Source organism: Phodopus roborovskii, unplaced genomic scaffold, assembly GCF_943737965.1.
Source record: "Phodopus roborovskii unplaced genomic scaffold, PHOROB, whole genome shotgun sequence".
Taxonomy (NCBI): Eukaryota; Metazoa; Chordata; class Mammalia; order Rodentia; family Cricetidae; genus Phodopus; species Phodopus roborovskii.
In genome coordinates this window covers 21545021-21568748 of record NW_026126434.1, presented here as the reverse complement: position 1 = coordinate 21568748, position 23728 = coordinate 21545021, and the positions used below count along the sequence as shown (strand labels likewise).

Genomic DNA, 23728 nt, shown 5'->3' with positions numbered 1-23728 from the left:
TATTGGTTGAATTAAAACAGTGATTGAATAAATTCTTGGTAGGGGTGTAAATTGGTATAGATTCTATGGAAGTCTATTCAAAAGTGCTAACATTTGATACACCCTAACTTTGGGCATTGCACCATGTAACTATGAAATCATCCCATACATGAAAGGTTCCTGCGTGTGCTGAGATGGTAAGTGAATGAATATTTACTACAGCATTGTTTTCTAGTAAAAGACTAGATGCACCAGCTTGTTTATCAATGTGGGAACTCATTAAACACGCCCCTAGGTTCTTCTGTGGGTTTTAGATGGGGGGAAGGAAAAGCGTGAGTGCGCGTATGCTGTCACACATCATCAAGAGGCACACAATTAAGAAAAAAGAGCAAAGAACAGCGTAGCACGTCTTTCTATTTGCATTAAAATAAAAATACATGATAACCTTTCTGCAGGGTACCAGCTGGTTGCTGTCAAAATGGGCAAGTTCATAAAATCCTGGGACATGGTGTTGGTCGTGTCTGGATGCTACTCCAGACACAAAGCTGTCATTGTGAAGGACATTGATGATGGCACCTCAGACTGCCCTTACAGCTATGCCCTGGTGGCTGGAATTGACTGCTGTCCCCAAATGGTGACAGTTTCCATGCGCAGGAAGAAAATATCAAAGAGAGCAAAGACCAATTCCTTTGTGAAAGTTTATAACTACAATCACCTCATGCCCATAGGAACTCTGTGACATCCCCTTGGACAAAACTGTTGTCAGCAAGGATGTCTTTAGAGACCCAGTCCTGAAACACAAGTTTGAGGAACAATACAAGACAGGGAAGAGCAAATGGTTTCTCCAGGAGCTTTGCTTTTAGGTACATTTTTGTTTCCATCACTAAAAGTTTTTATATATGTGTGTGTGTGTGTGTGTGTGTGTGTGTGTGTGTGTTGGATTTTAAGAGGTATTTGGTATATCCAGACTATTTCTAGAAGACAAAAAAAATAGTTGTCTTTAGAGGAGATCAGAAGTTCTAGGTTGGGTTGGAAATATATTAATATTAAGATATGCTTTACAGATGAGTGGGGTGACACATACCTTCTATCATAAATCTTGAGGAAAGGCATAAGTAACTTGAGTTTTGAGGGGGCTTAGACTGTATAACAAGATGCCATGTCAAAAAAAAAATCAAACCAAATGAAAACAAATAAAAAACAAAAATCCAACACAACACAACAAAAGGTACATTCCTGAACCACAAGACTGATGCCTCTAACATGTAAACTTCAATGCCTTTTAGTAAGTTACATTAGGTTTTAACATTATGATACAAAGTTTACATATAACAAAATTATCTATTTTACCCTTTCAAAATGTAAGATTGAGTAGCATTAATTAAAGTCATGATATTGTACAAACATGTCTTCGGTAGTCAAAACTTTTTCCGTACACTCTGTAAGTGATTATTATGTGGTATTATGAAGTATTTTACTTCCAAAAATTATGTACTGACGTTAGGGTTTTTTTTTTGTGTGTGTATTTGTAAAAATTATTTTAAAGGAACATAGCAGGTTTAGAAAACATGGTAGCACGTCTAATGTCTCACAGCTCTTATTTCATAGTAGTAAACATCAAGTTTATTATAAAGCATAAATTCTTACAAAGAATCAACTTTTGGCCATACTTCTGGGCACTCAAGGGGATGTCTGGTATCATCCAAGGCCCCCATTTTATAAGTTACAAACATTCAGCTCTTGGAGGCAAGGTGGATGTCTGAATTAAGGAAGCCTATCATCAGCTTAGTAGGCCTCCAGACTTAGTAGGGATTCAGAGCCAATCAACAAGAGATGTTTGTTCCCTGACAGAAAGTGGGCTTTCATGGCTCCCTGCCGCTTGGACTTAGTGTCCTCTGGTTTGGGTTATCTCTTAGATGTGTTTCTCTCTGCCACCAAGACTGATCCCAGACTTTGAAACTGATGGAGATTGTAGTTATTCCTCATTCACTGAGGACAAGTAAATCTCTCCTCATTACATTTAGCCTGGCATCAAATTACACCTTAAGTTATATAATTGACTGTAGCTCATATATATATATATATTTTTCTCTCTCCCTTCCAGGTCCAATAAACTGGAAACTGCAGAACTCAGCTTTCTGACTCACCGTTGTGTCTCTACCACCAAGCCAGGCTCCTGGTTTATTGAAGGATAGGATGACCAAACACAACATCTTATTTTGTGCACGAGGAAGTAGAAGTCAACGAAATCTGGCATTTAAGAGAAGGGTGAGAAGGCAGGCTGCTCTGCCCTGACCCAGACATCATTCATACTGCATTCCCGTTTCTTCTCTGGATTGGTTAAAAGTCTTGTCTAGGGTCTGGAGAGAGCTTAGTAGATAAGAGCACTGTCTGCTCTTCCAGAGTCCAGCACCAACACTGTAGTTTATAATTTTCTGTCACCCAAGTTCCAGGGGATTGATGCCCTCTGCTGGTCCCCACAGGCACTGCATGCACTAGGCGAGTATAAACAAGCAGGCAGATTGCCCACACCCATGAAATAAAAATAAATACATCTTTTTAAAAAATTTGGAGCCTAGTCCAACCCGTTACTTTTACAAACAAGGAACGGAGGCCTAGAAAGAATGACATACCCAAGGTCACCAAGAGAGGCCCGTCAGAACACAGCCTGGTACCTAGTCTCCTGCCTCCCAGTCCAGCTCCTTCTTTGTAAAAGCCTAGAAAAAGCAAAGCTGCACAGGCCTCTTGCCAAGTCCCTGCAGGAGGTCACACAGCCAAGAGGCTCTCTGAGTTCCTCTCTATTCTTAGCCTGAACTCTCAGTGACTCTGCTCTGCGGCCCTTTCTTCCTCTTCCCTTTGCACTGGGTTTGTTGTGGATGTGATCTGTGTTTTAATAAGTGGGGCTACGTGTAGGAAACAGGCTTCAGCCAGTCCTGCTGCAGAGGGCCCAGAAAGAGTAAACGTGAGACAAGGAGGCCTGAGAAAATAATTGGCTTCCTTTCCTCTCAAGTGACCAAGAGCTGCTCTCTCTGTCGCCAGTCACAATTGCCAACAAGGCTGAGCTGCCCACGAGGAGGGTGGAATCATCAGAAACAAGTTTCAAGGAGGATTGGCAGCTGCTGATTGTCACTGATGCTTCATTTTGATACAGACAAAACCAATTCTTCCCAGACTGAACATCTGCTTTAATTTTGCAGCTAAAGTCTTTCATCACTGAGTTCCTAAACATGGCACAGCCCTCACTTCTTAAAACTGACTTCTTTCTCTATTTGTCCAAACGCTTGCTCCATCCAAACACAGGGCCAAAAGGAATTTAAGCGGCTGCTGGCCTCCAATTACTGAAAAGGACAAACACCAAGACAGGAAGGAAGGTGACACCGGTGTGCAAAATGACCAATGAGAACAGCTCTATCACATTCAAATGAGGCAGAGGTTGCCCCGGGGCAAGGAGAAGTCAAGGAAAAGTCATTAACATTTGAGCCAGGTCTTGTGTATTTGATGTTTATTGCTGTGTCACATGTTACCCTATGTTGAGTGCCACTGTCTATTACTGCATAACAAATTACTTTAATATTTGTGGCTTCAGACAATAGACATGTATTATCCAGCTGTTCCTGTGCTCAAGGATCAGGTATAAGAACTGGATGCCTCTGGTCAGACAGTGTCTTGATGGGTTGATCTGAGTTCTTAGCTAACTATGGTTGAAGGAACCCAATGTCAAGTTCAGTGAAATGGTGCTTTGTGGATCTTGGTCCCTGATACAGGCCTCCTTACAAGATCTCTCTCTCCCTCTCCCTCTCTCTCTCCCTCTCTCTTCCTCTCTCCCTCCCTCCCTCTCTCTCTCTCTCCCTCCCTCCCTCTCCCTCCCTCCCTCCCTCCCTCTCTCTCTCTCTCTCTCTCTCTCTCTCTCTCTCTCTCTCTCTCGACTGGGTTTCACTGCATTGCTTTGGAGGTTGTCCTGGAACTCTATAGACCAGGCTGGCCTTGAACTCACACAGATTCTCCTGCCTCTGCTTCCTGAGTGCTGGGATTAAGAGCGTGAGCCATCGATGCCCAGCTAAAACTCTCTTAAGGTGAGAGAAAGTTGAATGACCAGGACAGAAGCCCTGGACCTTTGCCTACCTCATCTCAGGAGTACTACCTACCACTAAGGCTCTGCAGATACTCCCCAACTTATAGGTGTTAGAATGTTCATCTTTGAGGTGGCTTTGAGAGCACATACACTATTGTGTTACATGAGATCTTATGTGTTCATGTGTTACATGAACATCTTATCATCAAATGCATTGTGTGTTGGATTATTTCACCTATCTGTAGGCTAACACAATTGTTCTGAACTATGACATTCAATAGAACGGGCATTTCAAATGCATTTCAGCTTCATGCTGTTCCCAACTTGCAATGAGTTTATCCCTGTAAACCAGGGAACCACCTGGTCAATGTCCGGATGGGAGCTTGAACACTGAGAGGCAGCAGTCATTGGGGGCTGTCATTGATACTGTACCACATCTTGCTGGGTGGCTCAGATTTAAATATACACGTAGAAGACCGAAAGGTCTGAATGGGATGTTCTTTTGTAATGCAGCAACTGAGGTTTCTTTTTTCAGTGTGCCATGACTGTCCTCTCTCTGTGTGCTTACATGGCCTCTTCTCTGTGAACATGTGTCCCCTGTGTCACTATCTTCTTCCAAGGACACATGTTGTTAGATCAGGGCCCCAGCCTTAACTTTACTTTCTTTTACCCGTTCAAAGTCACTATCTTGAAATATCGTCACATTGAGTGAGGCTCAGGGCTTAAAGATGCAAGCTTTCCTGTAGACACCAATCAGGCCTTGACAGCAGCTTCTGAGTGAGCATCCTGATTCCTCTTTCGTAATCCTACAAGGGTGTGACCATTTCCCATTGCTGCAGATGGGCCATTGCCTCCTCTTTTCATTATGGCATTCTACTTTGATTTCCTTCTTCCGTTTTGTTTATTTTTGAGATGTATTTTAATCACAACACCTCTCCCTTTCCTTTCCTCCCTCAAACCCTTCCATAGACCCCCCTCCCTTCTCTCCTTCAAAGTCATGGGCTCTTTTTTTTTTTTTTTTTTTTCAGCAATTGCTATTGTGTGCATACATGTGTTTGTAAATACACAAATATTCCCAAATGTAACCTGTTGTGTGCTAACATTTTAACTGTAACAAAAATTGCATAAGTATCTCTTTCCATACAATGGAAGAGAATCTGGGGCTAGCTTGGGATCACACCATAGGGTAGCTGAGGTGGGACTTGAACCTGTGAACCTACTGTTTTGCTGATTCAATTTTGCTCCTTGCAGAGCTAGGGATTGACTTTGGGGCCTTTGAGCATGCCAGGCAAGCACTGTACCTCTGAACTACTTGCCTAGGCCTTGCTTTTTCAAAACAGACTCTCACTGTATAGTTCAGGCTAGCCTTGAGCTTGCTAAGTAGACCAGGGTAACCTTGGACTCCTGTCCTAGTTTGATTCTCTGTTGTTGGGATAAACAACATGGTCAAAAGCAAATTGGGGGAGCAAAGGGTTTATTTGGCTTATTCTTCAACATTACAGTGCACCATTAAGGGAAGTCAAGGTAGGAACTCAGATAGGAACTTGAAGGCAGGAAATGAAGCAAAGTCCATGGAGGAGCACTGTTTCCTGACTTGCTTCCCATAGCTTGCTCAGCTTGCTTTCTTTAAAAAAAAAAAAAGGATTTTAAATTAAAATAGAATGTCATTCCCCCTTATTTCCTCTCTACAGCCCCTCAAGTTGATAGCATCTTTTACTTTGATAAATGTGTGTGTGTGTGTGTTTGTGCATGTATGTGTGCAACCTGTTGAGCCTATTTTTGTTGTTTGTGCTATGTGCAATGGTTTCAAGGCTAATCATCCTGCATTGGACAACCAAAAATGGATCTCATCCCTGGGAAAAGCTGACACTCCTTCCCCAGTAATTAATAGCTGTCTAGGACTGAGAGACTGTGAAATCCCACCGGCTTTCATATTAACACGTTCATTGATATTTCTATTGTTCCAGATTTGTTTATGTAGTCATTTTAGGAGAGACTGCTTTACAGGAGACTTCCTGGTATTCTGGCTCATAATCCTTCCCCCTCTTCCACAATGTTCCTTAAGCCATAGGTGCAGGAGTTGTGATGTAGATATATCCATTGGAGCTGGGCTCCCCATTATCTGCCCATCTCTGCAGTGTGTTTGTTCAGTTGTGGTTTTCTGTGATGGTTTCCATCTTCTGTAGGGAGAGGCTTCTTTGATGGAGAGGTGACTATGCTTATCTATGGGCATAAAGATAAGGTTCTTGTGAAGCATGGGTCCTTGACATGGCCGTGTCCATGCCAACCACATACATTCTCTTAGGACTTCACTTGCTTTTTACACATATACTAAAGGCATCTTTGCTCCCCCCCATACCTGGGTGCTCTCAAACACTGGGCAGCACCAAAATGTGGATACTAGCTGAAGTCACTGCTCTTCATGACACATTTTAACTTTAAATGGATGTTACAGTCACACATCCATATAATTTCAAAAGGACATCACTCCTGCAATGTTCCTTAATAGGAAGAGCTGGTGAAACAGCTCTTTGGGTAAAGGTGCTTACCATGCAAAGTGTGAAAACCTCAGTCTGATCCTCCTGACCACGAAAAGGTGGAAGAGAACCAACTTTATACTGTCTTCTTACCCTAGACACGTGCCGTGGCATGCAAGTGCTCTTAACCACTGAGTCAGGTCTCCACCCTTCTCCACCTTCACTTTTGAGACAGGGTTTCCCACTACATTTGCCAAGGGGCTGGCTCATTAACTGTCTGGCTGTGCAAGTTCCTGAAATTCTTCTGTTTCCACATCTTCTCCCCTGCGATTATAGACATAGACTATCACAGCCAGCTTTCGGTAATGTTAAGCCATGCTTCTGGGGTAAGCACTTTACTGGCTGAGCCATCTTTTTAGCCTGTGGTGAGATTATGATAATAAAATGCCTATTGCAGTGAAATAGTGCTGCTTCTCCTCTCCAACATGTTTTTGTTTTGATTATCTTGCTTTTCCATGCATTTGTGTTCCTAGGGTCTTATCAGCAGTCCTTCCCATTATCTGCCCATTATCTTGATGGCCTTTCAGTGTGTTGCTCTTAGGATGTGTCTCAGAGCCTGTGCTCCTACTCTGAGGACCTGCTGTGTGGCTGCCATGCTGGAATCTCCTGCCAGCATCGCCAGGGGAATTCCTTTGCCTCCTCCCTGTGATGGGTGTCTGCTTCCCGGACCCCATGGCATCTCATTTTGTGGGCTCTCCCCTTCCTTCTGCTGGATGGTGTGCACACTGTAGGAGCTTCCTGAGAGGACATGTGGGACACTGTCCTTCAAAGTCTTGCCTGTCTGTAGGTGTCTAATGCTTGGTTACAAGTACAGTTCCAGGTGAGAAGCCATCCTGCCCCAGAATAGCTCAGCCATCATCTTCCCGCACAGCCCATGGTCTGCCAGCCTCCAGAGCCATTCTGATCCCTGACTGTGTGTGTGAGACCTTGCAGGATTTCTTTGTCTCACCATTAGGAAACATCACCATGAGATGCCTGTCGTGCTGGCCATTCAGTGTCCCTTTTATTCTGAAAACTCGTGCCCTTTGGCTCCAGAATGTTTTCTTCAATTGTTTCATTTTCTTTTTTTGTGTTTCTAAAATTCCTGTCATCTGACATTGCAATGAATTTTGCATCTGTTCATTCCTAGTTCTGTCCCTGCTTGACTTTTGTCCTCTGCATAGGTGTTCTGTATGGTCTAGATGATGATCTATAACAGCTCTACTTTTAGTTTCAAATGAGCGAGTTTGTTAAGTATATGGGAAACAAAAGCAAAGGAATAAATAGCAAATAGCACATAGACAGGAGCAGTAGATGGTCGGCAAAGTAGCATCAAGTCTGGTGTTTATTGTTAGGTCTCAAAGAAGCCTGTGGCAAAAGGCTGTCAAGGGAGCCTACTAATATATCAAAGTAGACGCTGGTCACCAGACCCTCAGCATAAGAAGTACCAGTTACAGAGTTCTCCTGGCTGGATGCCCTGTTCCCTCCCCTAACCCTCTCCAGCCCCTGAGCTTCCCTTCCCTTCCCGTCCCCCAGCTCCTCTGATCCCTATATAACCCAGCCATTTTGGCTGTGTGTCCCTTGGTTCTTGGCCCTCCTCTCAGTTCCTGATTCCTCTTTTGGCCTCTTCTCCTCTCTTCCTCTCTCGTCCTCACTCCTTCTCTCTCTCATGCCCCAGTTCAGTCTGGACCCTTCCAGATGCCCCTGTCTGTGCTCTTGCTCCTATCGACAACAAAACCATTCTCTCCAACAATACTTAGGAATGGTCACGTCCTCATTTTTCATTCACTTGCAACATTGCTCGGAGCAGCCTGACTCAAAGAGCAAAGACAGCATCATCAAACCCAGGCGTCCAGTATCTGACACAAACTAACAACGACAGCCACATTAAGCCAATCAGCTAGTGTTCTCAATTGAGAGTTTGACTTCCAGTTCCCATTGTAGACATATTTATGTAACTGGAGGTTCCCTGTCCCAACTGCCCGGTCCCAAACAACCTACTCAGGGGCTGAATATGGATTATAAATGTTCAGCCAATAGCTCAGGCTTATTAATAACTAACTCTTACTTTTAAGTTTACCCATTTCTATTAATCTATGTACTGCCACATGGTTCATGGCTTTACCTGTCCTCTAGCATCTTGCTTTCCCAGCAGCTGGCTTGTCTCTCCTGATTCTGCCCTTCTTCATCTCAGTCCCCAGTTTGATTGTTCCTCCTAACTGTATCCTGTTCAGTTAGAGGCTAAACAGCTTTTTTATTAACCAATGAGAGCAATACATATTCACAGTGTATAGAAGGATTATCCTACAGCATATTTTTCACATAAAATAAATAATAGTAACCTGTAGGAATGGTTTACCTTACTTCTAGCTCTTCTAAAGAATAGCTTCCACTATTCTTTGCTGTTCCTGTCTCCTACATCAGGCCTCTCCCCAAAACGTGTTTTGTCCTGTATCCAATGCAGACCCAGTACACATCTGAAACAGGGGGACCCCCTGAGCCCTGGAGCCAAACTCACTATTTTACAAGAGTTCAGCAATATTTCACAACATGTCAAACAGAAGCCCCATCTGTAGGAATCCCCAAGGGGCAGACATGGGGCTTCATGGTGTCTACAAGTCTTTGGTGGCCAGGACACCCGTGAGTCCATGGGCTCTAGTACAGAAAGGAATCAGGGTCCCTAACTGTCACCTGAGCTCACAGGATCAGAATACAAGCTCCCTAAGGGCCTGTTCTCATGTCTTCCCAGGACTTGTTTCCCTCCATGTCCCTCCACCAACCCTCCAGCTCCTGCCGCCCATCCCCCACCTCTCAGCAAGCTGCTTCCTGAGCCAGCACCCTGTTTGGCTTGTGCTATCTGTGTCTGCTTCTAACAGCTGGCCCCAGCCTGGCAGCCCCTAGCTCAGGGGATTATCCAATTATCCCATTAGCCCAGCATGCCCTTCCTTCCTCTGAGCTCTCAGCTCTCCCATCTCCCTCTCCCAGGGCTTCTCATAGCCCCCCTTACTATTCCCGTAGCCAGTCCTAAAGCTGAGTCAATCCCCATTCATAAGGGACACGCACATTCATCCATCTACTTCACTGTGCAAGGAAGGAACGTTCCTCTCAAAATCAGAGTCACATGACCAGTTAATGGCTGAGGACAGTAACACCTAGACCTCTTGGCATCACCGCTTCTCACCACATGAGTGACATGTCTCATCAAGTGCTCATTAGGGCAGCCCCTGGGATGGAGGAAACACTAACATGACTAAAGTAGCCCAGAGCCACAGAAGAGCTGCAGAAGTGTGGGAGTTGTAAGCAGCCTGCCGGTTACAGAAGCGAAGTCACAAGAAAAGCACTCACAGGACCTAACTATATGGATGGAGTGGCAGCTTCAACATCAGCAACAAGCAACACTCATCATAAGGCTGAAACCAAGAGGTGGGAAAGAGGCAGACAAAGAGTGTGTCCCAGTTAGCTCACTGCCTGCTCATAGCCAGAAAAGGGGTGTTCGCACTAATCGCAGAAGGCTTTTATTCAAAGAAAGGTCTATGTTTATGCCATCAGTTACTTTTCCCTTTTGTACCAGTCACAAGGGTCATGCTAGGCCACCAGGGGAAATGAAGTTCTGTTCATGATGCAAATGGCTTATGGACATCTCTAGTCACTAAGATTTGAGATGACAAAAGGTACAGTATGGACAGAAACCATTGGGGCTGTGCTTTACCTTCAGGAGCAGGGGTGGGGGGTGGGTTGGGGAGTTTATGCTTTAGCAGGTAGCAGCTGCAACTACTTTATAGTTTCCTCAAGCCCTCTGTGCTGGCATATGGGGCCACCATCTGATTGGCTGCTTGGCTGATTGGATCTCGCACAAGGCAGCCAGGACCCCAGGGAAACGCAGCTGTCACGTGGGGAAACAAACTGCCCTCCTCTTCAGTATCTTTGCCCATTTAAAGGATAAAGTGATTTTTAACAGTGCACAACAGTGCTTTGTAAAAACAGGACTAGCATCCTTCCTCATCTTTTGGTTCCTGGAGTGTGTGTTGCCGTTGAGGTGTAGCTCCGTGGCAGGGCACCTGTTTCTCATCTATGAGACTGCTTTTGCCATGGATGTTGTTCTTTTGATGCAACTAATGCCTATAAAACACAAACACGAGACTCAGCGCCCACGTGGAGTTTATTGAGAGAGGGGAGAGAAAGAGGGGGTAGCTGGTGGCCAACCGAAAGCATGAGAGAGAGAGAGAGAGAGAGAGAGAGAGAGAGAGAGAGAGAGAGAGAGAGAGAGAGAGAGAGAGAGCAGGGGGCAGAGAGAGAGCAAGAGAGGGCAAGAGAGAGAGGTGCGCTTGGCGCGCTTGTTTTAAAAGGGGGGCTTGCGCATGTGTAACTGAGTCCTCTGGCAGCCAGGTAAAGCTTGAGCTGCCAGGTAAGGCTGATGTAGCCATGACATGACCATGAGCGCCCCACCCATCATCAGGGGGCGGGGGTCAGCTGGCTGCTAGTTCCTAACAATGGATTTCTTTCTTTTTTCTTTTGGTTTATTAAGACTTGTTTTAGGGGCTGTAACTTGGTTGGAAGACGTAGCTAACCTGGAAGGTAGGAAGCTCCAGGTTCAATCGCAGCATCATAACAATTCCCTTTAGCATACCAACTACTTTGGGGATGCTGTTTTGTTGTTTGTACAGTATAATTTGGCCAATGTCACTCTACCACAAATGCCAACAGTTAAGTTGCTGGGCAAGAGCTTTATTTCCATGGCACAGATGTTTAACAGAAATAGGACCATGGGTCTGATTCCCCAGCATCAAAATAAAGGAATCTGTAGTCTGGGAGAAACCTGCTTGCTGGGCAGAGCCTCAGAGCTTGTGATGTAATGTGGGAATCCGAGGGTCAAAAGGCTTCATCCAAGATGATACAGGCACCTGCAGGGTTACAGGTAATGGACACTAGACCAATACCATTCTTGCTCAAGAGTCTGCTTGATGACATCACCCATGGTCACATAAAATCTCCCCAGGCTCATTCAACAAATGTTTACTGAGCATCTACATGTTCCAGGCATGAGCCCAGCCCTGAAACCCCACCTTCACAGGCAGGGTCTGCCTCCCTGAAGACAGGCCTGGTTATTTATTCTTTTCTAGTCAGTGACAAGAGTGGATAATCAATAATGCCTGGTGTCTCGACTCAGCATTTCTGTATGAGGCTGCTTACAGGCTTCTTCCAGAAACCAAAGGCACACTGGCTATGGATGCTGAAGACCATACCAGAAATTTCACCACATCTACGGGATGATCTAATACACACTGAGGTCTGAGGGCTGCTGTTCCTGCGGCACAGGAAGTCTTAGGGATGACAGTTCCACTGGTCAGGTAGTTCCACTGGACTTTGTCATCCTAGGGACACCTATCCCCAACATGTGGTTGTTCATATAATTTAGCTACTAAGCAGCAAGGTTGCTTCTCTGATAAGGAACAGGAAGGGTGGACTACAAAGCATGGCCTCTCACCCCTGACTCTGATCAACTACAGTCTGAGGCCCAGTGCTCTACCCCTGAGCTACACCGTCTGTACTTGGAGGGGGGGGTATAAGAGGCACAGCCCACACAGGCACTGCACTGACAACTGCTAAGAGGCTTCACGGAACATCTGGTCTCTCTTACCACCATGATGACAGATAAAGCAGGACAGCCACGTGACTCCATTATACAAACACACAGGCAAACACTGAGTGACCTAATTGTAACTCAGGGTCAACCACTGAAGTGAGAACCATGAGAAAATGGACAGAAATAAAAGACAGCAAGAGACTTCGTAGAAGGCATTTTCTGATGTGACGATGGGGCTGGTTAGGCAAGCCTGAGACCCACAGAGAAAGCCATCCGGAAGGGCAGGCTGGGACTCTCGGGCACTGGCTGGTAACCTGCACCACCCACATATAGGGTAGCATCCGTCATGCCATGGGCAACCACTTCTGTTTTTTCCATGGTGAAGAGAGTCATTAAAGTCTTTAAACCAAGTCAAATGACTAGAATTCCAGAAACCCAGAACCAAAGAGGAAAACTCCTCCTTAAGATTCTGTTCTTTGGAATTGCTTTTGGCATCAAAGTCTGTAGCAGTTAAACACAGCCAGAGGTAGGACTTATTAGGGTATATATTAGGGGACATTATAAGCACGTGAAGGGGGCAATGGTGAGGGCAGGGAGGGCTGTCAGAGGCAGGTTGAACCTCTCACCCAGGGCTGGAGCTGCTGTCTAAATACAATCCCTTCCTCCCCACAGACGGCTCAGGAAAGTTCTTTAGCACTGTAAACAGATTGAGTGAGGTACACCTTGGTTTTATGGCATGATCTCACTCAGTCAACAGGCTATAAACTTTAATCGCGCTTGTAAGATACCTTTACACAATGCTGGACATGGTGGCACATCCCTGTATTCCTAGCTACTCAGAAGGCTATGACAGGATGATGGCTTGAACCTTAGAGTTCAAGACCAGCCAGGGAAATATGATAGGACCACCCTTTACATACCCTAGGTTTGTGCCTGCTTGAAAAACTGGGTTATAGCTGAGTTAACTCAAGGCATCCTAAGGGTAGCCCACCTGTTCAGTCATACTGTACTCCTGTGACTCTCATCTGCCCTCACCCTCTTCCTACTATAGCACACAGTTTCCCAAACTGACCCTTGAGGAGCTGATGGAACCTTGAGACTGGACCAGGATGGAGGAGAGGAGAATGACAACAGATAGATGCAGAGAAGACTCAGCATCAGAACTCAGCCTGAGGTCTGCCTGGTCCGTGTGGCATCTCATCACAGACACAGATGGAGAGCGGAGGTGGAAAGCTGGGGAGTCTATTTAAGCCTCTCCCTCCCAGGTATACCCCGTCTCCCATCCTCCTCTGCACCAGCTCCTTTCAGTGGTCTGGATATGAGCTCATAGCACCTGGGAATTTGTTAGCTTGAGGTAGAATTTGCATAGCACAAAACAAAACACTTTCAAAGTATGGAATCTAGTTATATTTAATACATTTCAAAGTTGTTGAATCATCTTTTGAACCCCAAAACGTTTCCTAGTCCCCAGAAGAAAATCATGTATTCATTATTAGCAGTTATGCCCCATACATTTGCCCATTCTACCCTCTTCCTGCCTAAGTATTGAACCCCACTCCCACTCAATCCCTGTATACATTTTAAAACTTGGCCACTTAACCCGAGCTAGGGACTGGAACCAGTTCTTCCTTCACAATGTTGGGATTGTAGTTGGGTTTAACGGCTTCAGCAAGTTCCCGGGCATACATCTCAAGTCGGCCTGTCATCTGAAAACAAAACATAAATGCTTGGGAAGATGTGTCTATCCCTCCCTTGTTACCACCTCTGGCCACTAGGGGGAAGCCACGGGGCAGAAAGTACATCCATCATGCTGACTGACAGCATTTCAGACAGCAATAAAGACAAGCAATTGCATTATGACCTCGGCATGGATGCCAGTGAAGTTCAAGGATTTTAGGTGACTCACACAGCCCAGCCCACTTGACTGTGACCCTCTCGATTCAGGAGCTGTGGCCAGACCCGAGGCAGCATGGAGAAGGGTCTGAAGAGAAACCACTCTGTTTGTTGCTCCTGAAGATACTTAGTAAAAAGAGCTGGCCACATTCGTGGCTCCAACTTCTGACTGAAGTGGAATCCTGCATTAACCTCAGCCACTCAAGAAGAGGACAGGGAGGTCAGGAGACCTTCTCATGGGCAGTACCTCATCTGTCCAATGAGAATCGGAGTCTCTGGAATAGGACCAAGGACTCCCACTCAGGTCAAGTCAGGGAATGGAGTCCAGAGTCCCCCACTGGGCTCCTCCAGTCACACTTGGCAAAGGCACCAGTCACACAGAGTGGGGCGTGGGTTTTCTCTGTGAACTGCTGGTGGCCAGTGTAGCACACCTTGGAGTGAGGAGCCCTTCCAGGGACTGCTGTGTCATCCCAGCATGGCAGACACCTGCTCTCTCACACTGCAGACACCATAGGCAACATTTGAGAGTACCCCTAAGGCTTAGGGACAGGAGATGTTTTCCCCCAAGGAACCGTGTAAGGTGGAGTCAGAGCCAGGCAGAGATCCAGGTTTTCCATGTGACCCAATTCCCACTATTGTCTCAATGCCTAGACTGTGGAGCCTGGTTGCAGGCAGAACCAGACATGCACATTTATCTTGTGACAAGTGCAAATGCCTGGAAAGAAAAAAATGGCTTACAGAAGCCAACCCACTGTTTTCTCTAGACAAATGAAATTGAGATTAACTTGTGTGAAGACGCCTAGAATCTAAGTCAAATGCAAGGAGGATGTATTGATGTCTCTGCTTGTACATCATCCACTCAGCAATTCCTCCCCAGCGGAGTCCTGGGCCTCTGCTCAGAACAGAGCTGTATAGGAGGGAGTTGGTGCCTCCTTCCCCAGGCCTGTCAGGGCAAACCTGGCCTCTGAAGCTCCTGCAACTTCAGACTGGATGGAGGCCAAAGCAGAGAAGTAGGGTGACAGAAGGGGACTTGGGTACCCACCTTGAAAGTCCAGAAATCATTAATCTGCTGGCAGAGGTTGAGGTTGAGCTCAGTGACCAGCAACCCATCTTGATTGCGCGAGAGGCCAGGGGTCCGGCTGCCATCAGGAGCTGCCACGTAGCTTGAGCCATAAAAGTAGCCGAGGTCATGATGAGCTTTAAAAACCAAAGGAAAGCAGCCATGAGCTTGTACATCAAATAGTGTGGGCTATGAAGAAGGGCAGGCTCGTGGCAGGACACCTAAGAGAAAGCAATCTGAGTACTACCCCTGTGTCTGCCAATGCCAGTTCCCTCCTCATGCCTGAAGGTCTCAGAGAAGGTGGCAGAACTTTGCTTTCACACCACCCTCCCCTGCCTTGAGAACAGCTCAGTGCCACCATAGCTGAGTGAGGTGGTCCCTCTAAGACAGATTCCAGAACCTCCTTTCTTATATCTCTGTCCATCATCTGGACTAATTTGAGATAGGAACCTCTACAAGTTTGGAGTGCTCATGGGACTTCAGATGGAGGCATCTCAGAACCAGTTCTGTTCTTCCTCTTGTGTCTTTCTGAGGGGGGAACCACTTAGCCAGGTGAAACGACCCTTTAGTGGAGGAAATGGCATTCATTTCCCTCTCATATTCTTGACTAGAGAGGCTGGACCCCCAGGGTGGAGCATTTCTAGCAGAGGTGGGTTGGTAGTGGTCCTCAGTTCACAACCACCTGAGGACCTCAGATCCTATGACAACCTGGGCTGACTCAGGGAACAATATCAGTGTGGTTGGATGGGTGGGGAAAAAAGAAGGAATATGGGGATCCATGCCACAGTCCCCGTCTCCTTCCAGAGAGCCCACAAAGGTTTCTCCACGATTTCCTGGTTCAGTTTCACACAAGTCCTGGGGAGGGGGGCGCGGTGAGGCCAGTCCCATTCCCATCTGATCCCCATCTGAGGAACAAGGTGGCCACCAATGAGGATCCACACCCCAGCCATGGTCTCCCAAACCACACACCATGAAGCAGAGGAGAGTCAGTGGTCCCTTCCTAGGCACAGGCTGTGGAGCAGACCCCACCCAGAGGAAGTAGGGGGAGTAGGGGGAGATGAGGCCCAGCAAAGGAAAGTTCATGAACATACCTTTCTTCCCATCTCCAGAAGTGAACTCATTGGGGTAGTGTTCCTGTGAATTAAGTGCAAGACTAAAATGAACCTCTAGGTGGCAGCACCAGGACAGTCATTCCCCATCATCCAGACAGACCAAGAGCAGCAAGGGCCCAAGCAGGAAAGGGTTAAAGGAAGATATGGGTCTGAACTCATTGGTCAATCAGCAAGCATTTGGTAAATGTTTGGCAGGTCAGCACTGTGCCTTAGGAAGCTAGCAAGGAATGTGACAGGCAAGACAAGACCTGGATTTTGTAATTTGGGTTTATAATCCTAGAGCAGGGAGACACACTAGGTATTCCCATTCTCAGGGCTGGGCAATGTACATGAGGTCAATTTGCCTGCCGAAATAACACCCTACTTTGTATAAGAGAGAGAAGAGAGGAAAGGAAAGGAAGAGAGGGGAGAGGAGAGGCAAGATGAGAGGAGAGGAGGGAAAGGGAGGGGACGAGAAGAGAGAGAAGAGGAGAGGAAAGGAGGGGATGGGAAGGGAGAGAGAGGACAGGTAAGATGATCACAGGCCAAAAAACCAGAAGAACACTACCAGATCAAGCTATTTTCTCTTAGGACCCTAAAGTTTGTGGCATGGTTGCAGAGGGAGCAAGAACACAGGTAAAGTGTCCCATCCAAGCTACCAGTCAGTGACCCCTCTCCTTAACTGTGCCTCAGACACATACCTGACCCACACGGTTAATGGCGCACGTGAAGCAGTGATTGGCGATGGCTGCGTTCCTGGCTTCGATGGGCCACAGGGACTCACTGTGAGAGGGTGAGGAACAAGCAGATTGGAGCCTTCTCAGTTCTAAGATGCAGCCTGGCTCTGAGCAGAGCTGGGCATGGCACCAGTTTAGCACTTAGAAAGCTGAGGCAAGAGGTCTGTGAGTTAGACACCAGCCCAGGCACACAGTGAGGACCAGGCCTGGCCTACCTGAGTTAGCTGGGACAAGCTGGAAAACAGACCTACAAGCTGATCAGCTTGTGGATACCTTGCTTAACCAAAAGCAGCTTCCTAGGGAAAGCCAGCTAAAGGCAGAATCCACATTGCTGTAGTCTACTGGGGGGGGGGGGTCAGAGAGCCTTTATCCTTAGTCTCAGTCACGCCCAAAACATTCGAGCTTGGTGGTCATAAAGATGGAGTTCCACATCATGGTTTTGAAACTGTCTGCCTTTTTATCCTTCCCAGGAAAGCCATCTTCTACACTGAACCGAAGGCTGGGGAGTGTCAGAGAGGAGCTATGGCTTTAGGGAGCTAATGCATGGTCCATGGGGATGGGCTTGGAAATGGTGACACACAGAGGGGTTTGCCTAACATTGTACTTAAAAAAAGAAGAAAGGAAAACCAACCACTTATACAAATGATTATGTTACTTTAAGAAAATTTCCCAGAATCCCACCAGCTTAATAAACTAGTTGCTATCATTTTTCTATCCTCTATGACTACCCTTGCCCATAGATCAAAATTTAAAAAAAAAGTCACAGAATTCTGACCACACACAGTGGGAGGCAGTGGGAGGGGAGGGGGGCACATCTCACATGTTCTCATTGTTCATAGTTTTCTTTTTTTTTTAATCACCATGTTGCATTATTTTCATAATGGTTCATTTTAGTGTCACTAACCCATAGAAGGAATAGGTTGAAAATTTCCCAACCCTTTCTGGTACTGCCTGATCTTTAATGAATATCATCACCCCCAACTAACTACCACAAACATTACCTCCTCAGGCTACAATCCTACAAGTACCATTGATGGTCAAGGGCATGAACTCTGCCATGAAGTTCATCCTATGAAGCACCCTGCTCTCGGAGAGACCAGCCCACCAGTTCCTTGAAATCTGAAGGCTGGGCCATTCTTAGCCAAGGAAGGAAAACCATCACCTTCCAATAAGGCTGCTGTGGACATAAGAAGTTATGTGCATATTAAACTGGGTTGCTTCTATTTGCTTAATTGGAGCTAAGGAAAATTCAAGTTAACAGGTTAGGGAGGGCCTTTGCACACAGAACATGAGGCAGCTCTCTGGGTTTTCCCAGAAGCTAGTTTACACCCACGTGCCTGGGAAGTAGACTTTGGGTTCCTCTGGGGAAGGCTGAGGGGAAGATGGAGTTGCCCAGATGTATTTTAAATTTTGTGTTACATTTTATTTATTTATGTTGTATGTATAAATTTGGAGGTGAGAGAACAATGTGTGGGAGTTGACCTTTTCCTTCTACCTGTGGTGCCTGGGAATTGAACTCAGGTCATCAGGCTTGGTGGCAGGTGCCTCTATCTTGTGAGCCTTTTTTTCTGTACCTTTCCAAAAGTTAGTACCCAACACCCTAACCCTACCCCCCTTCTACACAGTTGGTAGAAGGGGAGATGCTCCATGAGGTGGCTCCAAGGTTCCACTAAGACTCAGTGGGAGGATGACTAATGAGCATCGTGCCTTTCAACTGACAATGAACAGTTGGCTGCATTCAAAGCTCCAGGAGACATATTTTCAGAGTGGAAACCCTGAGGCAAGAATCAAACCATGCTCTCCTGTCTTTCTGCCCCAAAGCAGCTCTCCTAGACCCAGACCACACCTCCATGTGCACCCAACATCAGCAACTGGATAACTGAATTTTAGGTCTGTTAGGGGCCTGCTGTGAAAATTCTGAACATGTAGGGATGTTATTAAAAAAAAAAAAGTCCCATGCTTCAAAGTGAAAGTAACTTAAATGCTGCATCTGACATTTTAAGACACTGGATACAAATCCATTGAGAGCAGAGAGCTTTTCCCATGACCCCAACCCTATTGGGACAGAACACAGACATCATAGCCACAGAACAGGAGCCAGCACTTCCTGCTGTACCCATTCATCACACTTTGGAAGAAAGCAGTTCCAGGTTGGGATGTTTGCACATACATTCCTAGAGCTCTTTTAACTTGTACTGATACTTTGGAATAGTCTAGGAGACACACTTCTGGGAATGTATATGAGGATATTTCCAGAGAGGCTTAACTGAGGAGTGTCCCACCCTTGCAAGGTACTGCAAACTTGGGCAGTACCTTGCCATGGGATAAAGCCCTAGAATGAGTTAAAAGGAAGGAGGAAAAATGTAGCTGAGCATTCATCTCTGCCTCCTCCCCTTGCTGCAGACTCGACTTCATTCTCCTATTGCCTTGCTTTCCCAGCCAGGGGCTGAACCACAAAACCACTTGCTTTCAAAATAAACCCTTTCCCCTTTTAATTACTTCTTGCCTGCCTTTTGGTCCCAATGACAAGAAAAGTATTCAGATAATTGATATTGGAAGTGGGGCCACTTTCTCTGAGAAACCTGACTATATATAGTTCCTAGGCCTTTTGAGAGAATGCTGAAGTTTGGAACTGTGGACCAGAGGTGCCATATATAATGTTCTAAGGAGAATTAATGGGCCATTTCGGTCAGAATTTAAAAGGCCTGAATGCTAATAAAAACTTAGGTGGTTAAGACTCTGTTTGTGGAGTTCCTAGTAGGGGAGAATACAGACTCTTATCAGGAAGTAGGGTAGACACCATTCATTTTAGACTCTGGCAAAGAATGAGGCTATATTTTATGACAACATACTTTAGCTGGAATCTTGCACAAAGCTGAATTAAAAATGAATTTGTCTGGTCAAGGAAATTTCAAAAGAGCAGAACATTCAAGCTTTGGCATGGTTACTCCTCTAGGCTCTTATCCACATTTATGGTGAGAGAAAAATAGAATTCGCGAGGAATGGAGGTGAGGAATAAAGGAGACACGGGTGTCTTGAGGGCAGAATCCAGCTTGTAAAGATCAGATTTATTTGAGAGGAAGGAGATGGACTTGAGAATGCCTACGGAAAGGGTTCTCTGCTGGAAAAATCGCTACTTTGGGGAGTGTTTCTCCAGAATCAGGTACCCACTGTGGCTGTAGTACAAAGGGGAACAGGCTACATCTCAAGTAGCAACAGAATCTGGCAGCATTGTTTATATGGTATTGGTTTCTCCATATGCAAATACAAGCGTTATAGGGCCATGATGGCTTATATCAAGATTCCAGAAAGCCACAGAAGCCAGGCAGCATGTAGCAGGGTCAGATTTCTTGCAGTGGGGTCCTTTAAGGCCAATGAATAAAGCTATGAAATCTAAGTTGCTATGGAGACTACAGGACACTGGAGATGTGGGACATTAACTGAAGGCATCTACAAGCGTGGGAAGGAGCTGGCCCAAGAGAGAGGCCACATGGTCTGCCTGGGGAACAACTAAAGGGGCGAGCCTCCTCAAGACTACAGGGACCCAGGTGACGCCATCAAGAACCCTAGAAGCCAGACATGGAGCTTCAAGACTTGCTGTTTTTTAAGTTTTGTTTTTTTCTAGTGGTCTGATCTTTCCTTGTTATGATCCCTTTTAAAATCAGAGTGTTTGCTCTGTGTCATCGTATATTGGACCCTCCACCCCCAGAGAGTCACAGATTTCCTTGAATCTCAAAAGAGACTCTGGATTTCTGAACAATGTTGGAACTGTTAAGACAACAGGAGTGTGAGTCAGGCATGAGGCCTGAGGGCCAGCAGTGGAACGCTGTGAGTTAAAAGTCATGTGTCTGTGTGTCAAGTATAACAAGTAGACTTAGGGTGGTTAATCTGCATTGTCGACGTGACAGGATTTTGAATCACTTCCGAGACCATGAGCTGGGGTTCTGGACTAAATAACTGGGAAATGAGAAAACCAGATAAATACCAACACTGATGTCCCTTTGCTTCCTGAATGCAGACGCAATGAGACCAACCAGCCACCTCACACTCCTCCTACCTTCCACACCATAATGACCTAAACCTTCAAGCTATGTGCCAAAATAAACCCTCCCTTCTTTGAGCCTTGTTAGCCATTCATTCATAGCCATGAGAAAAGTGACAAATAGACCTGTAGTGAGATACTCACTTTGTCTGTACCTGTAGCACTGATCACACCCATTGGGAGCGGGGATGGGGGCAGCCGTTCCCTAGGGGAACTAGGTCTGTGGAAAAGGTCTGGAGTGCTCTCTTGCTTGCAGCACAGGGACAGAAGAGCATCAGGAGGCATCTTTGGGACCAGGAACCTGCTGGTGTTCATCTGTCTCTGTTGTAAGTTATTTCTCCCTGAATAAATAACTATTCAGCCTATTTGTTTTTCCTGATCCTTATTAAACCACTATATAGACCTGTAAACGTCCCAATGCTTAGCCAAAGCAGAAGCGAGAAGTGGCAAGAACATAGCCATGTTGGTTATTTCAGCCAACTCCCTGCCCTACACGCTCATCTACTCCATCCCTCAGTGACACAACAACAACACAGCTTTACGTGTATTAGAGGAGAAGCTGGTACCCCCACACTTCCTGTTACATATTATTAAAGGAAACCTTTTCACTGGTTAAATCAAGACTCCGGGATTATCCCCTGTTCCTCTGTACTACTCTTCTGTACTGGACTGCCCTTCCTACTGGGCACAGCAGAGTTGGGGCTCAGGATTCTGAAGACCACTGTCCAAAGGTCACTCATGCTGGCCAGGCACCCATTGTGTTCCACTTAGAAGTCAGGCTTTGAGATTCCAGACCATCACACAGGAGGGTGGGAATATTACCTCTATCCCAGTGTTCAGAATCCTAGCAAAGGTTGCCACCAATGGTAGAGCAGGTCATTGCAGAGGTCAGATTTTGTTATGGTCATGTTGGGCATCCCCCTCCCCCGCAACTGAAAAACTGATTAAATGTGCAATATCCAATCACAGGGCTTTGATCTAGACATTCCAACAATCATACCTACTTATTACAGTTTACCAAACCCATGTCTGAACCCCACGGGCTGACCCTGGACCTGAGGTGGTGAATGAGGCCCAGAAAGCACCCCCAGAGCTCTCCCACCCAGTGACCTGAGTTCTCCAATGGTGGCTGAGGGATTGAAGATGATCTCTGCTCCATTAATACTGTACATGAGCCAGTTGAGGGGGTGATGCCTCCCGTAGCAAATGTTCACTGCAATCCTGCCAAACTGTGTCTGGAACACGGGGTGGCCCAGGTTTCCCTCCATGTAGTAGGTTGACTGAAAAGCACAAACAAAGAGCTACACATTGATGCCTCAGAGCCGAAACGGTTCTGTTTCCCTTAGACTCAGCAGAAGGGAATATCACCGGTAATCTAAAATTAGCATTGGGGCATGACTCTATTTTAAGTTCCAGAATTTCAGTGTTAAAACACACACAAAACCCAGACACAATAACAAAGCGACCCCAAGGGGAAAACACAATGACCTCGTATTTAACCCACGGTCTGCTTTATGGTATATCACATGACTTCCAGGATAACCTATGGTAAGTTTTCAAATCGTGATACAAGAGAAGGTTGTGGTTAGGTCAATGTTAACATGAGTTACCAACCACACATCTTTTTTTGTAGAATGCTAGCGGTGAGAAGACCCAAACTCACCCAGAGCAACCTTTCCTTTTTGGAAACTGTATGTCACTTGAATTGGTCTGGGACTTTCCCAATTGACTAAGACCAAATCTGAGAGGAAAACATACACTTTCCACATAGCAGCCTGGGCATTGGGCTTAGGGTTCCCTGTAGAACAAGCCAATGGGAACCTTATTCCCCTACCTCCTCTTCCCTGCCTGAGCAGTAAGCCTGGCACTCCCAAGACTTGATGGGATGCAGCTGAAGGGAAGTTGGAGGGCAAATTGAATCCTGAACAGATCTGCTCTTGGAGCTTTTGGCTTTCTCTCACTGATTTCAAAACTGGCCCAGTTAAACAGCAACCAGGATATATACACATTGTGGACCCTGAGCAGATCCTGCTGTACTCAGGCCCAGGGTGTCTGCAGGGAGCTAACGATTAATCCTGGGTAAACAGGCAGGGGTTAACAGGTGAGCAGTGCATCTGTCCCATCCCACCTCCAGCTGCTACTTAGAAACACCAGCTTTTCTGTCTCCCCTTAGCACAATAGGTTTCTCACCTTGTTGACCAGGCCAAGAGCAGCCTAAATCCCAAACCAAGGATGCAATGTGGGGGCTAAGGATGGGGGCAACACAACCTGAACTATTGGTTCTCTTGAAAAGTTAAATTCAAATTGAGATTTAGTATCATGGCGTTATGTAGAGTTCATTTTCCTCTTTCAAATGCCCTCTCCTGAGACCCTACTTCTTGTGAATTGGCATTTACCAATCAAAACAGCCCCTCTCCCAGAGTTCTTATCACCGGTGAGCCTCAGGAGTCTTGTACAACCACCATTGTACACGAGCACATTCAAAGATGCCTGAACATGGGTCAGCTGAGATACCATGTAAGTCACAAAGAACAGCACCCACTAAAACTAGGATCGTCACATCATGGTTTCCTAGGAGCTCAGAGCCCTTTACATAGGGCTCACAGGCATAATCTCATATCTGTGCACTATTGTATTTGCATTTTAATTTATGAACCAATTATCTCAAGGGAATATTACAAAAGTCAAATCAAGTTCCTGCACACACATACGATGTATATATAAATCTCACACTATTGAAAGTTTTTGTGGCTC

The 23728-nt window shown here is 46.0% G+C and overlaps 1 protein-coding gene and 1 pseudogene across 3 annotated transcripts in view; one reads left to right on the top strand and one right to left on the bottom strand.

The window, feature by feature from the left end:
* The first annotated feature begins 457 nt into the window (after positions 1 to 457).
* Positions 458 to 842, top strand: LOC127224101 (60S ribosomal protein L27-like; annotated as a pseudogene).
* Positions 843 to 13545: 12703 nt separating this feature from the next.
* The window catches only part of Upb1 (beta-ureidopropionase 1), a 30210-nt gene continuing 20027 nt past the window's right edge, over positions 13546 to 23728 (bottom strand). For 2 of the 3 annotated variants that reach the window (XM_051186903.1, XM_051186904.1), the window contains exons 6-10: positions 22085 to 22254; positions 16897 to 16978; positions 16196 to 16238; positions 15087 to 15241; positions 13546 to 13857 (exon numbers count right to left, since the gene is read on the bottom strand). In XM_051186903.1, coding sequence (XP_051042860.1) covers positions 13747 to 13857; positions 15087 to 15241; positions 16196 to 16238; positions 16897 to 16978; positions 22085 to 22254 — 561 coding nt within the window. In that variant the 3' untranslated portion in view covers positions 13546 to 13746. The remainder of the gene's footprint in view (positions 13858 to 15086; positions 15242 to 16195; positions 16239 to 16896; positions 16979 to 22084; positions 22255 to 23728) is intronic. The other variant, XM_051186905.1, reaches the window with a different exon arrangement.